At 45.1% G+C, this 16180-nt stretch overlaps 1 protein-coding gene across 2 annotated transcripts in view; it reads left to right on the forward strand.

The window, feature by feature from the left end:
* The window catches only part of MAP3K7CL (MAP3K7 C-terminal like), an 87779-nt gene that overhangs the window by 24872 nt on the left and 46727 nt on the right, over window positions 1-16180 (forward strand). For both annotated transcript variants that reach the window (XM_032779712.2, XM_075062031.1), the window contains exon 3: window positions 14740-14801. In XM_032779712.2, the coding sequence (XP_032635603.1) occupies window positions 14740-14801 (62 nt within the window). The remainder of the gene's footprint in view (window positions 1-14739; window positions 14802-16180) is intronic.

A 16180-nucleotide genomic window follows, 5' to 3' on the forward strand; every position in this document is an offset into this window, starting at 1 on the left:
TACTGATGCAACTATGCAAATATAGCACTTTAATGAAGATGCTCTAAGCTGAGGAAGGAGAGCTGTCCTATCAATTTAGTTAATCCACCTCCCTGGGAGGCAGTAGTTATGTTGGCAGGTGCTCTCCTGCTGACATAAGATTGCCAAAAAGGGGGGAATGTTAGGTCGGTATAACTATGTTGCTCAGGGCTGTGGATTTTTCACAGCCCTGAGCAGCATGTTATACCGATATAGGTCTGTAATGTAGACCAGACCTAAGAATGACTGCACAGGGCTTTGCACCAGTTTAACTAAACCCATGTAATTGAACTAATTAAAGTTTGTGTATAGACAAGGCCTCAATCAAAACCAGAATCAGAGTCCATGGTTAATTTTGTTTTTTATAGGTGTTAGGGCTAAGTGGTTAGAAGTAGGGGCTTTATTCTAATAGGACATGATGGGCATGCCTGTAGTTTTTAGGTGTACCTTATCTTGTTTCGTGGGTAAAATACACAGCTTCACATGCCTAAGGAGAGTTTGAATCCAGCTATAAAATACTGGCAGTGGAATTAGGTTTTACCTAATTGTTGAATACATGCATTTTTTTCTAATTGTCAGTCATTTATTTCACTTGAAGTCAGTCTGCTGCTAATAATCACTTCCTCTGAAAATTTACTGGTAAAAATGTATGTGCTTTCTTTTAATGACATTCATAGATTGTAGGGCTGGAAGGGACCTCGAGAGGTCATCAAGTCCAGTCCCCTGCTTGTTGGGGAGAGGAATAATACGATATTTGGATGTATATGAAATTATTTCTTTTGACAACCTTCTTTATATCCCCAACCATTTTAATCCATGTGATCATGGGGAACCCTTGCTTTTTGTTGTATTTAGCCACATAAACCAATAACTGTGTTTTACAGCAGATGCTTCCTTAGCAACTCCTTCAAATCCCTCCTCCAGTCTCACTTTTATCATAATGCCTGCAGCTGAAAATGGATAGGTAAAGGACCAGTGGGGATTGTTAATGTATAAAATATATGCCCAAAGTTTACAAACCATGATACCTACAAGTTAGGCTCCTAAAGCCACACTTAAGGTTATCAACACTTAAAATGTGATAGCCCCACAACTGTGCGGTTGCAGTTGTGCTGCTGTAGAGCTTCAGTGTGGATGCCTGAGAGGTGGTAGCTAGGTCAATGGAAGAATTCTTCTGTTGACCTAGTGCTGTCTACATGGGGAATTAGATCAACTTAACTATGTTGCTCAGGGGTGTGGATTTTTCACAGCTCTGACCAAGAAAGTTAAACCAACCTAATTTTCCTTAGGCTCAATGGAAGTGGCCTGCTTTTTCAGAGATAATGAGCATCTTCAGTGCCCAATTACTTCAGTAAGAATTGTGGTGCTCTGAAAATCAGGACTCCCTTATCTTGGGCCTAGGTATGGATCTAATGAGCCTAATCATGGGCTCTCATACTTAAAAATGTTGGCCTAAACTTTAAAATAATTTGGAACCATCAAGTTGTGCAATCAGCTAGTTTAACCATGTAAAACCATAATAAATGGCTCCTGCATTGTGCTTTTCATCCCTAGGTTTTAAAGTGCACTGTAATCTTATCTTCACAGTGTTGTTATTACTATTATTTATTTGTATTGTGGTAGCCCTAGTCATTGACAAGATCCCTTTGTGGTAGATGCTGTACAAACACAGAACAAAATGATAGTCCCTGCCCTAAAGAGCTTATAACTGAAGAATGAGACAACAGACTACGTGTGGATACAGCAAATAGAAGGGAATAAGGAAACAATAACTATTATTATTTGTACCCTCACCTCTGGCCTTCCTATTGTTTCCCATGCTCGCTTGTTGAGTTTTGTCTTTAGTTAGGATATTTCTACACAGCAACTAGACTCCGCATATAGGATTACAGCATCCCTGCCCCAAGGAGCTAACAATCAAATTGATTTGCAGTCTACACAGCAAATCAAAACCTGCAGCTGACCCATGCCAACCAACTCAGACTTGAGAGCTTCAAGCTGCATGGTTGTTACATTGTTGTGCAGGCCTCTGGGCTCGGGCTGGCACCTGAACTTTCGGACTCTGTGAGGTGGGAGGATCCTAGAGTGTCAGTGCCAGCCCAAGCCCGGAAGTCTACACAGCAGCGAAACAGCCCTGAAGCCTAAGCCCCGCGAGCCTGAGTCAGCTGGCACAGGCCAGACATGGATTTTTCTTTGCTGTGTAGACATATCCTTAGATTGTTAGCTTCTTGGGACAGGGATGCTGTAATCCTATATGTTTGTACAGTGCCTACCAGGATGGGTCCCTGATCCTAACTGGGATCTTTGGAAACTACTGTAGTGCAAATAATAAATTCATTATTTTAACACAGTGTGTGGGAATCAAAGCACATAAATTTTCTATTTAGAGGCTCATATAAAAATAATAATATCCCTGATTAATCCTTAAAACCATGTTCTGTTTTTGGTAGACAGTAATGACATTTTTCTGAGGATTTCACAGGAATTTATGGGAAATGCCCTTAAAGGGCATGAGACTGAGAGTCTCCCACGGAACATCCTTTAGCTTAGGAGAAAGTACGCTGAGCAGGAAGCTTATGGGTGCTGTTAATATTTTTGTGAAGTCCATAACACCTATTATTAAACAAGCCCCTCATATTCCTATCCTAAGGGCAGGCAATTATTTTTCCCTACCCTTTTACAAATAAGGTAACTGAGAGGCTGCACAAGGTCATTTCAGGCATAACTGGGAATAGAACCCAGGGCTCTTATATGATAGAGCCAAGTCTCATTCATTTAGCCACCGTGCCTTTTAACAAGCAGTGTCTGTACTTGTCTGTCTGTAAACACTGCTCTGGCCTCTAGACACTGACCTCTCAGAGCCAGGATTAGAAACCAGGAATCCTGAGACATAACATTCCACTGCTGTCTTACGAATAGTTGTGTAGCGCACTGGCAAAGTGTTGTGGATCAACCCTTAAAGAAGGATACAAAACACACTTTGCCAGTGTGCTACACAACTATTTGTAAGACAGCAGTGGAATGTTGTGTCTTCCACTCCCAGTCAATGGTAAGAAGACTCCCATCGACTTTAGTGGGAGTTGGACTAGGAACTTAAACTGGGATTTTCAAAGGAATTAGTTAGGCTTCAATTGAAATTCACTAGGAGTTGGGTGCCTAACTCCCTTCAGGCTCTTTTGAAAATCCCAGTCTTATACTGTGTATGTGAGTGGGGGTGGAACTGGGTTTTTTACCTTGCTTCAGTCTATAAGTATGTGTATGCATTTCTAAATTTAAGAAATTCCTGCCACTTAAGTTCTTAGTTTATCTGGTGTATAACAGCACAAAGAAGTTGATTTAAAGAACTCTTAAACTAGTGTGACTAAAAAAAAAAACCCTTGCAGCTGTTGAGTAGATGCTAAAGCAGGCCCATTATAAAATGTACTATGGTATGCTATAATGGTTAAGATACCAATACGTTCTATTTTTAGTACCATTGACTCAGTCACTTTGTGTTGAGAAAATAAGCAGTGAACATTTGCTTATTGAAAGGATTTCCTCTGAAATTATTTCTTTTTAGAGTTCATCTTTTTAACATTTATGTAGGGAATTTGTTTTATTTTTTATTTGCTGCTTCTACTAACTACACTGCAGTTAGTAGTGTAACATTTCTAATAATTTGAAACAGTCAAAAATTCAAAAAAGATATTTTTAAAATCTTGTGCATGTGAAAAATAACAGCAATTCCTGCTTTACGTGTTCTTGATTTCTTTTGAAAATTAAAATCATGAGTGGGTCTGCCTTACTGCTACTAATACAGTATGTTATACTGCTGGAATTGTCAAATGTCAGTTTAATGGCTCTCCACAACTCTCATCCAATATTGCTGTCAAAATGTTTTACAACTATTCATCCAAATGTTGTAGAGCAGCTGTACTACTGATCTGACTGAGTCATAGTCCTTCTTTCCATTTGGCTATGCAGCATTATTCATCTTTCTTCTTTTAGAATATTTGTCTATTTTTAAAAATTTGCACAAAAAGGCAACAGCAACTTAAAAGTAAACACTTGCACATTGATGTGAAGTAACTTTATGCAATTCAAAAACTTAAATATCTTGCAGGAGAAACCATGTGGGTAGGTGGTGGGGAAATGTTTTTTATAATACTGCAAAGTGAGCTCTCAGAATATTAATACTAGATTTTGGTATCTGTAGACTCTCTATTTGTTTTACTTGTCTTGTTGCCCTCTTCTCCACTTCATTTTTCCTTGGTATGGCCCTCACTTTTGTTTGTTTCTTAGCAGAGGGACGAGGGACTCAATGGGCATGCGGATAGAATGCCCATATGTAGAGGTATGTCCAGTGTGCAATACAGTATGATTCATGATAAGATCAGCTCATTACCCTGATCGCCAACTCTCTATTAGTTAAAGCAAGGCTTTGACTGTGTACTAGCCAATATATACTCTTTATACTCTGCCTGGAACAAGGTTGCTTATTTTCCATATTCCCCACTACAATCACTTCACTCCATGACCACTGATAGTAGGATACAGAGGTCCAAAATATCTGGCAAGATACTCTGTGTGAGCAGACCTCTACATCCCCACAAAGCCCTATTAATTCAGTGAGACTCTGTGGGAGCACAGAGGTCTGCTAGCACAGAGCAGCTTACAAGATCCTGCCTCAGCAGTTTTCTGCTGTGTAAACAACCATTGTTTAATTGTGACATTGCATACAATAGACTATGGCCTGGTCTACACTACGCGTTTAAATCGATTTAAAGAGCGTTAAATCGATTTAACACTGTACTCGTTCATACTACAACGTCCTTTATATCGGTATAAAGGGCTCTTTAAATCAATTTCTGTACTCCATCCCGACGAGAGGAGTAGCGCTGAATTCGATCTTAACATATCGGATTACGGTTAGTGTGGACGGAAATCGACGTTATTGGCCTCCGGGCGGTATCCCACAGTGCACCACTGACCACTCTGGACAGCAATCTGAACTTGGATGCAGCGGGCAGGTAAACAGGAAAAGCCCCGCGAACTTTTGAATTACATTTCCTGTTTGCCCAGCGTGGAGCTCTGATCAGCACGGGTGGCGATGCAGTCTCAAATCCAAAAAGAGCTCCAGCATGGACCGTACGGGAGATACTAGATCTGATCGCTGTATGGGGAGACAAATCTGTTGTATCAGAGCTCCGTTACAGAACACGAAATGCCAAAGCATTTGAAAAAAAATCTCCAGGATACACAGCGCTGCGTGACAAGCGTAACGGGAAGCCAGAGACTCAAATGGACGCTAATGGAGGGAGGGGGTACTGAGGACTCCAGCTATCCCACAGTCCACAGCAGTCTCTGAAAAGTATTTGCATTCTTGGCTGAGCTCCCAATGTCTGTAGGTTCAAACACAGTGTCTGGCGTGGTTCAGGGAATAGCTCCTCAGTTTCTTCCCCCCCCCCCACCACGTGAAAGAAAAGGGAAAGAAATCATTTCTTGACTACTTTCAATGTCACCCTATGTGTACTGAATGCTGCTGGTAGATGCGATGCTGCAGCAGTGAAGAGCAGTATCCGCTCCTCTCCCTCTCCCCCTCCCCGGTGGTAGACGGTGCAATAGGACTAGTAACCGTCCTCATGAATATCTAACATGTTGACATCGAGGCCAACATTGCTGGTTACTCCCAGTAGATAGGACAGAACGGCTAATAACCAGCTTCATCATAGCAACTGGGGGCTTCAGCTCCCTCCCTTTCCTGTGTAAAGAAAAGATTCTGTACTTCCTGGACTGTCATAGCAGCAGCATGCTGGGCTCCTCTCCCCCACACCGCTTAATGTCCTGCCTGGACTATCATCGCGCCGGGAGGCTGCCTCCCCCTCATTTTATGTCACTAAACACTCAGTGTTTCTTATTCCTGCATTCTTTATTACTTCATGACACAAATGGGCAGGACACTGCCACGGTATCCCAGGAAGGTTGGGGGAGGAGGGAAGCAACGGGTGGGGTTGTTGCAGGGGCACCCCCTGTGAATACTGACACGGAGCAGCTGTGCTCTGATACACTGGTCCTCTAATACACTTGCCCCTTATTCTAGGCAGGACTGACTCTATTTTTAGAAACCATAAGGGAGGGATTGACTCAGTCCCAAGTGAGTCAATCCCAATTTTGCTTTTGCGTTGCGCCCCCGGCCGATTTCAGCCAGGGGCACTCATGATAGCAGCGGACAGTACAGAGGGGGAGAGATAACCGTCATCTCATTGCCAGTTTTCTCCGGCAGTAGACGGTACAGAACGACCGGTAACCATCTCTGCTATCATGCAAAAGCAAGTGAATGCTGCTGTGTAGCGCTGGAGTATCGCCTCTCTGTCCGCAGCATCCAGTACACATACGGTGCCGGAAAAAAAAAAAGCTGAACGGGCTCCATGGTTGCCGTGCTATGGCGTCTGCCAGGGCAATCCAGGGAAAAACGGCGCGAAAGGATTGTCAGCTGATGTTCTCCCGGAGGAAGGAATGACTGACGACATTTACCCAGAACCACCCGCGACAATAATGATTCAACCCAGAATTCCAAGGGGCGGGGGAGACTGCGGGAACTATGGGATAGCTACGGAAGAGCTACCCACAATGCAACGCTTCAGAAATCGACGTTAGTCTCGGACCATGGACGCACAACGCTGAATTACTGTGCCTAGTGCGGTCGCATGAAATCGAATTTATAATATCAGTTTTATAAAACCGATTTTAGCTAATTCGATATTATCCCGTAGTGTAGACGTGGCCTTTGAAAGTGAGCTAGTAATGAAGATCTGTAACCTGAAGTGAACAGTGAAATCCAATGCAAAACTGTTAGTGTGACAGTGACTATGAGTAATGAATATTACCACAGGAGTATGATTCACATTTCTATTCTCAGTCCAGTTCCTAGTGAACACCCCAAAACGGGCATGACTGGCACTCAGTCACACCTGGTTGGCAACCTATGTTAAAAAGCCCTGGATTTTATTGAGCATATGAATGAATTAACTTCATCCCTGCAAGTGGATCCTTCTAGGTCAGAGTAAAGATACATAAGTAATGTGATATGGAGAAGTTTGCACTGGCTCAGTCAATGAACTATGGTGTGATTGGAATAGCAGAAACTTGGTGGGACAGTTCACATGATTGGAGCACTGTCATGGATGGGTATAAACTGTTCAGGAAGGACAGGTAAAGGAGGAGTTGCATTGTATGTAAGGGAGCTATATGATTGCTCAGAGCTCCAGTTAGAAACTGGAGAAAAGTCTGTTGAGAGTCTTTGGGTTAAGTTTAGAGACAAGAGCAACAAGGGTGATGTCATGGTGGGCGTGTGCTATAGACCGCTGGATCAGAAGGATGAGGTACATGAGGCTTTCTTTAGACAACTAACTGAAGTCTCCAGATCACAGGCTCTGGTTCTAATGGGGCACTTCAATCACCCTTACATCTGCTGGGAGAGCAATACAGCAATGCACAGACAATCCAGGAAGTTTTTGGTGAGTGTTGAGGACAACTTCCTGGTACAAGTGCTAGAGGAACCGACTAGGGATCGTGCTCCTCTTATCCTGCTGCTTACAGACGGAAGATTTGTAGGGCAGGTAGAAGTGGGTGGCAACCTAGGCAGCAGAGACCATGAGATGGTTGAGTTCAGGATCCTGAAAAAAGAAAGAAAGAAAGAAGAGTAGCAAATCACGGACCCTGGACTTCAGAAAAGCAGACTTAGACTCCCTTAGGGAACTGATGGACAGGATCCCCTGGGAGGCTAATATGAGGGGGCAAGGAGTCCAGGACAGCTGGCTATATTTTAAAGAAGCTTCATTGAAGATGCAGGAATAAACCATCCTGAAGTGCAGAAAGAATAGCAAATATGGCAGGCAACCAGCTTGGCTTAACAGTGAAATCTTTGATGAGCTTAAACTCAGAAAGGAAGCTTACAAGAAGTGGAAATTTGGACAGATGACTAGGGAGGAGTATAAAAATATTACTAGAGCCTGCAGGGGTGTAATCAGGAAGGCCAAGGCACAATTGGAGTTGCAGCTAGTAAGGGATGTGAAGGGTAACAAGAAGGGTTTCTACAGGATGTGAAGGGTAACAAGAAGAAGTTAAAGGGAAAATATAGGACCCTTACTGAATGGGGTAGGCAACATAGTGACAGATGATGTGGAAAAAGCTGAAGTACTCAATGCTTTTTTTGCCTCTGTCTTCCCAGACAAGGTCAGCTACCAGACTGCTGCACTGGGCAACACAACATGCATCTGACAAAGTGGGTGTTCACCCATGAAAGGTTATGCTCCAATACATCTGTTAGTCTTAAAGGTGCCTACAGAATTCTCTGTTGCTTTTTACAGTATGGGGAGTAAGTGAGCAGCCCTCAGTGGTGAAAGAACAGGTTCAGGGGACTATTTAGAAAAGCTGGACGTGCACAAGTCCATGGGTCCAGATCTCTAATGCATCCCAGGGTGCTGAGGGAGTTGGCTGATGTGATTGCAGAGCCATTGGCCGTTATCTTTGAAAATTCGTGGCAAATGGGGTTGGTCTTAGACAATTGGAAGAAGGCAGATATAGTGCCCACGTTTTAAAAAGGGAAGAAAAAGAACCCAGGGAACTACAGACCAGTCAGTCTCACTTCCGTCCCAGGCAAAATCATGGAGCATGTCCTCAAGGAATCCATTTTGAAGCACTTGGAGGAGAGGAAGGTGATCAGGAACAGTCGCATGGTATTCACCAAGAGGCAAGTCATGCGCTCTGCCAACCTGATTGCCCTTCTTATGATAGAATAAGTGCGCTTTCTGTGATTATGGCGGGAAACGGTGGATGGCTGATTTATCTTGACTTTAGCAAAACTTTTAGATACAGTCTCCCACAGTATTCTGCCAATAAGTAAAAAAGCTAGGATGGATGAATGGATAATAGCGTGGATAGAAAGATGGCTAGATTTTTGGCCTCAACGGGCTAGTGATCAATGACTTCATGATATCTAATTGGCAGCCGCGTATCAAGCGCCCCGGGGTTGGTTCCCTGGGGATGGTTTTGATCAACATCTTTATTAATGATCTGGATGTGGATTAAATTTGCCCCACCCCTCAGGCCCAAGTTCACAGATGCACTAAACTGGGGTGGAATGCCGTAGATATGCTGAGCTTAGGTAGCGGTAGGGTCCAGAGTGAACTAGAAAATTGGAGATGGCCAAAAAGAACTCTTATGAGCATTCAACAAGACAAGTGCAGAGTCCTGCCTACTTGCGGACGGAAATTTTCGTGCACCGCCTACAGGCTGGGGTACCGATGGCTAAGCAGTTCTGTAGAAAAAAGACGCTGAGGCGGATCTACAGTGGACAAGAAGCTGGATATGAGTCGCGTGCTTGCCTTGTGCCCAGAAGCGCCAATGGCATATTGGGCTGCTTTAGTAGCGAGCATTGCCAGCAGTTGAGGCAAGTAGCTAATTATTCCCCTCTATCGCCCCACTAGTGATTGCCACACCTTGCCGAGTTAATGCGTCCAGGTTTAGTTCCCCCCTACTACGATATATGTGACAAATTGCGAGAGAGTCTTAGCGCGAGGGCAACGAAAATGTTAGGCTGATGTGGCACATGACTTACGAGGAGCAGGCCTGAGGAACTGGGTTATTTGTATGCAGAAGAGTGAGGGCTGGGATTTGATAGCCGCTTCAATACCGAAGGAGGGGTTCCAAAGAGATGGACCTAGTCTGCTTCTTCATGGTGGCAGATGACCAGACAAGCAGCAGTGGTCTCAGGTTGCAGTGGGGGAGGTCTAGGTTGGATATTAGAAAACACTATTTCACTAGGGGGGTGGTGAAGCACTGGAATGGGTTACCTATGGAGGTGGTGGAATCTCCATCTTTAGAGGTTTTAAGGCCCAGCTTGACAAGGGATGATTTAGTTGGTTTTGGTCTGCTTTGAACAGGGAATTGGACTAGATGACCTCCTGAGGTCTCTTCCAACCCTAATATTCTATGATTCTATGCTGCTGTATGTGCAGTATCATTCCTCTGTAACTACACAAAGAGCTTGTGGTGTGTTCCAGGGGCATTACATTTACTACAGGCGGAAAACTGTTTCTCATATTGTTATTTTAGCCCTACTAAATCATAGCAGAAAAGTCACTTTCAAAACTGTTTAGAAGTCATACTTATAATTGGGCCCAACCCTGCGATGTACTGACTACCCTCTAGCAGGTGATGAACTCTCTTTAGAGTCTATATTGGCAGAGTTACAGTGCTGGCAGTTACATTGCTGCTCAGAGAGTGCTGAAGGGAAACCGCTGTTGTGTGTTCACACTGTCAGCTGCCTGCGCAACAGCGTGTTCACACTTGCAGCGGTATTTGGAGTGGTGCACTCTGGGCAGCTGTCCCACAAAGCATCTCTTCCTCTTCTGCCACTAAGAGTTGTGGGAAGGTGAAGAGGGTCACGGGGCATCCTGTGTCCTGTCCCAATGCTCCATGATGCGTTGCTTTGCATCCCAGAAATCCCTGTGCTTCCATCAGAATTAGACGCCATCTTTCAACGGTTTGAGTACTGCGCACTCTGCTTCTTCGATCTGCAGGAATGGATCCTGCACTGTTGACCAATATGCTGCTCGCTATCACTAACACATCACAAGTGGCAGTGGAGTTATTCCTTAAACTACAAAGGCAAGAGGAGTTCAAGATTGATCTCTCCCCGCATAGTAGCTATGACATGAGATTGCTTGTGGCATTCAAGGAGGTGCTGACCACAGTGGAACGCCCCTTTTGGGCTCTGGAAACAAGCACTGATTGGTGGGATCACGTCGTCGTGCATGTCTGGGATGACGAGCAGAATTTTCGGACGAGGAAAGCCACATTTGTGGGACTGTGTGATGAGCTCACCCTAGCTCTGCGGCGCAAGCACATGAGAATGAGAGCTGCCCTGTCGTTGGAGAAGCGTGTAGCAATTGCACTGTGGAAGCTGGCTACTCCAGACTGCTACCGATCAGTCACTAATCAGTTCAGATGGTAAAGTTGACCCTTAGACTTGTGTTGATGGAAGTATGCAGGGCCATTAATTGCATTGTGCTTTGAAAGACTGTGTCTCTGGGCAACATGTGTGACATTGTGAATGGCTTTCCACAAATGGGCTTCTCTAACTGCGGAGGGGCGATTGATGACATACATATTTCACTTTTGGCACCAGACCACCTAGCCACTGAGTATATTAATTGGAAGAGGTATTTCTCTATGGTTCTCCAGGCACTTGTGGATCACCGTGGGTGTTTCACAGACGTTAATGCAGGCTGGTCTGGAAAAGTGCATGATGCACACATCTTTTGGAACACTGGCCTGTTTAGGAAGCTGCAAGCAGGGACTTTCTTCCCGGACCAGAAGATCACCATAGGGGAAGTCAAAATGCCCATTGTGATCTTGGGAGACCTTGCCTACTCTTTAATGCTGTGGCTTATGAAGCCATACACAAGGAACCTTGACTGCAGCAAGGAGTGGTTCAACAGTAGGCTGAGCAAGTGCGGAATGACTGTTGAGTGTGCTTTTGGCTGTTTAAAGGCCCACTGGCGCTGCCTATATAGGAGGCTGGACCTGGTTGATGACAATATTCCTATGCTTATAGCGCGTCCTGTACATTTCATAATATTTTGATGGGAAGGGTGAAAGCATCACTCAAGGCTGGACCGCTGAGGCTCAGTGCCTGGAGGCTGAACAGTCAGAGACCAGGGCTATTAGAGGGGCGCAGCATGGGGCCATAAGGATCATGGATGCCTTGAGGCAGCAATTTGAAGCTGAAAGCCACTAATATTTATAGATTCATAGATTCATAGACTCTAGGACTGGAAGGGACCTCGAAAGGTCATAGAGTCCAGTCCCCTGCCCTCACGGCAGGACCAAATACTTTGTTGTTATGATATGTTGCTATGCTCAGAAGTGTAGTGCTTGTAATGCTAGGAGGTGATTGTGATTGGTGCAGAAATTGCACATGAAGGTTTAAGAAAATTGCCTGTTGCTTTGCAAGGCTCGGTTTGCATTCAATTAATGGAATAAAGATTGCTTCCAAACCAAAACAATTTTTTTATTAAAAAAACAACAACCGGAGAACAGAGACAAACAAAAAAGCACATCAGCACCATGAGGGATGGGAGAAGGAAAGGTCCAAGGGGGAGGTAGGGTCCTGGGACAGTTAAAGATTTGTGTATGTCCAGGTATCATATGCAGCCTTGTCCTTTGGAGTACAGTGCAGTGGGTACTGTACTTCAGCAGGGCTAAATTGCAGAGAGATGGATGCTGAGTGCAGTGGGTACTGGGAGTCCTGAAGGCTTGGCTGTGGCGGGGCAGGAGTGGAATGCAGACTGGATCCAGGAGGTTGATAAGCGGTGTCTGAGGGGCACATGGGAAAGAGTTTTGCAACAGGGAGGGCAGGCACGGAGCTGTTTGGTTTGCAGTGCTAGTAGCGCCTGGATAGCGTCCTGTTGGCGCTCTATAACATTTAAGAACTGCTCTGTGGCTTCATTCTGGCGTGCTGTGTTCTCCTTTCGATCTCTCTTCTTGTTGTCCTGCCACGCCTTCAATTCTTGTTTTTTGGCCGCGGAGTGCACCGTGACATCACGCAGAAAGTCCTCTTTAGTTCTTTGTCGCCACTTTCTAATTCTGAGCAGCTGTTCAGCCAGCGATAACAAAGAAGGAGGCTGCACTCCCAAGGTCATATCTGTGAAGCCAAAATGCAACAATTTACAGAAAGCAGTATTGTTTGCACCACACAGACCTCTGATTTAAAACACAGCTACTAGTCACATACCTGTCACTAACTGGCTGATCCCAGGCAAACACACATGAGCCACAAGACCCCCCAAATTGTGAGTAGCCGCAGGGGCAGTGGAAATCAGTATTCCAGGACCATACTGTACTCTGGGCACTTGGCTCTTAGGGAGAGCCAGCACTGTAGGTGGGACCTTATAATCATTCCTATCCCCACGTTTTCCACACGCTGTGTTCGTTATGGAAGATATCTCACTGCAGAGGGTGAGCAGGGAATCAACGGAGGGTCTTCTCCAAGACTGCAGCTTCCATCCCGGCCCTTATGCAGCTCGCCTGTGTGCGGCAATGGTCCCCTCGTCCCACAGTGATGACAGAGTGGCACAGAAAAGTTACCCTTAATGAGGCAAGAAATAAATCAGCTCTACCAAAGAACCTGTGGTAGTGGATTGCCCAGTATCTCCATGAGAATTTCCTGGTGATCTCTGAGGCAGATTCCTTTGAGGTGAGGAAGTCAATTAACACCCTGTTCTGCCACTCAGAGTAGGCATGTGGTGGTATGCGCATCATGCAGACACAAGCCTGCTTTCTGCAACCCTCCTGCCCCCAGCAACTCGCTTCAGCGATTCCCAGAATCAGAGCCACTTACCAGTGGCCTCCTCTCTTGTTTGTGCTTCACCAAGATCCGACAGCTGTGACTGGCTAGCCTCCTCCAGGGTAGAGAAGCGCTCTTGGCTGAATGCATCGCTGATCTCCGAGTCATCCTCTGCCTCTGGGTCCCCCTGCCCCTCCACATCCTCATCCAAGATTTCCTCTTCCTAGTTCAGTCCACTCTCAACTGGCACATGAGCCATGGAAGTGGCCTTCACAGTGGAAGTAGGATCACCACCAATTATCACATCCAGCTCTTTTGTAGAACTGGCAGCTTGTGGGCGCAGCTCCAGAGTGGCAGTTTGCCCCCTGCGCCTTGTGGTAGGCATTCTGCAGCTCCTTCACTTTGATTCTGCACTGCAGTGTGTCCGGTCATGACTCCTTTCTGTCATGCATCGTGAAATCTATCCATAGGTATCATAATTCCTACGGTTGGAGTGCAGCTGGGACTGGACAGCCTCCTTTCCCCAAATGCTGATGAGGTCCAGCAGCTCAGCATTGCTCCAAGTGGGGGATTGCATGGTGCATGGAGCAAGCATGGTCACCTGGAAAGATGTGCTGAGACCACTGCACGCATCACCGAAGAAACAGGAAGGGGACTTTCAGAATTCCCAAGAAATTTAAGGGGTGGGGCTCAAAATTGGTCACTTGAGGGCAGGGCAGTAATGTTCAAACTGATGATCAGAAAGGCAAGAACAGGCATTGTGGGACACTTCCTGGAGGCCAATTGCAGTGCTATAATCAACCAGGGTACCTACACTGGCACTATGGCGCTGTAGCCCAGGCGCAGAAAGCTGTACACCTCTTGTCAGGATGATTTTTTTTACAGCGCTGCAACTGTGCAGTTTCTGCACACTAGGTTGCTTGTCAGTGTGTACACTTCAGGAGTTACACTGCAGAAAGCTCCTTTACTGCGGAGAAACTTGCCAGTGTAGACAATGTCTTACTCTTTACTGAAGTCACGAACTCGTTGAAGGCATGGGTGTGTATGGCAGAAACCTGAATTATTTGTACTGTAATTGGGAAGCAGGAGATAGAAATTGTCTGGATGTATATTGATTGATTTTACTGTGCTATAATACATTCCATAAGTGTGACTCCGTTTCAAAATTATTGTAACACAAAGTAAAGCTCCGGTCCTCCAAAGACTTAACTTTACATCCCTAAGTAGTTCTACTGAGTTCAGTAGGACTACGCACATGTATCAAGTTAAGTATGTGTATAAGTCTTTGCAGGATCAGGACAGAAGGGACAAGATACATGCCATACTATGTCAATTGAGCATGTGAAATGCCTTTATAGTGTTACCTTTCAAAATGTCTGTTTACATTTTAGATGATACTCCTCCTGAAAACACCTTTCCTTTGGCTTTTCCAGAACTAGAACAGCAACTTCAGGTAAACTTTGATTTTTATTTTTAACTGATTCTAAACCAAGTATATTAGATTAAAAAAAACTTGAAACAATATATATGTGCTCCCATAGTTAAGTTACTGTGAGTGTTTCAGTGGTGCACATCTGAGCTCTAAAAGTTTTATCGGCCTGCACATTTGCATAGAGAGCGAAACTATATCAATAAGGAGATGGGTTTAAATTTTCAACCCAGTGCAGGGAAATTTGGCCATTGTGGCAGTTTCGGTTTGTTTTTATTTACAAATTATTTGTGTGCAAACCTTAGCAGAGCCCATCCTGCTGCCATTGGAGTGAATAGGAGTTTCATTGCTGATTCCAATGGGAGAAGGATTGTGCCAATACTTTGTAAAATGGTTTAAAGCTCATATCCAGTCCAAGATAGGCTCCAGGCAAGATACTTCACTGAGGCTACAAAGCATCCAGTGAAGGTGGGACAAGAAAGGACTGATAAACAAAGGTTTTTTTTGCATTTCACCCCTAAGCATAATCTTAGGCAATCCTGGTACCAGGTCAGTCTCCAGCATAAATTAGAGCAGGGGTTCTCAACCTTTTTCTTTGTGAGGCCCCTCCCAACATGCTGTTAAAAACTCCATGGCCCACCAGTGCCACAACAACTGTTTTTTTGCACATAAAAGCCAGGGCCAGAGTTAGGAGGTAGCAAGCAAGGCAATAGCCCAGGTTCCATGCTACAGGGGGCCCCGCAAAGCTAAGTTGCTTAGACTTCGACTTCAGCCCTGGGTGGTGGGGATCTGGGCCTTGGCCTTCAGCTCCATGCAGTGGGGCTTCAGCGTTCTGCCCTGGGCCCCAGCAAGTCTAATGCCGGTCCTGCTTGGCAGACCCTCCTGAAACCTGTTTGCGGCCTCCTAGGGGGCCCTGGACTCCTGGTTGAAAACCACTGAATTAGAGTATCCTGAAGGTTACCCTAATTTATGCTGTTTGGTCAACAGCCCGTACTACAATAGTCAGTGATCATAAGGATGTAAACACCTCAGCCATGTTCCCTTTGCCTCAGCCACACTTTTGACCTAGGAGCTGCTACAGTGATGGGGGAATCCTCCTGCCACCTGCTAATACGGCTTTAGGGCTGTAGTTTGTGATGCAAGGATAACACAAAGCAGCCCAACTTACCACAGAATCAGACCATTTCTGTGGGTCCATGGAAACTTGGAGGTTTAGGAGGGAAAGAGCTGGCTCCCTGTTCCTGGGGTCAGTGTCCCTCCACAGTAGCAGCAGAATGACGACAGTTTCATTTTTGATGGCTGCTTCAGATCATATCTTTCCGTGGAACACTCAGGCTCATGTAAATGACAGCAGGCATCCTCTGACATTTAAATGCAAATGTGCATTTAAGGTGCTTTCCTTA

The sequence above is a fragment of the Chelonoidis abingdonii genome, chromosome 1 (genome assembly GCF_003597395.2).
Source record: "Chelonoidis abingdonii isolate Lonesome George chromosome 1, CheloAbing_2.0, whole genome shotgun sequence".
NCBI classification, from domain to species: Eukaryota; Metazoa; Chordata; order Testudines; family Testudinidae; genus Chelonoidis; species Chelonoidis abingdonii.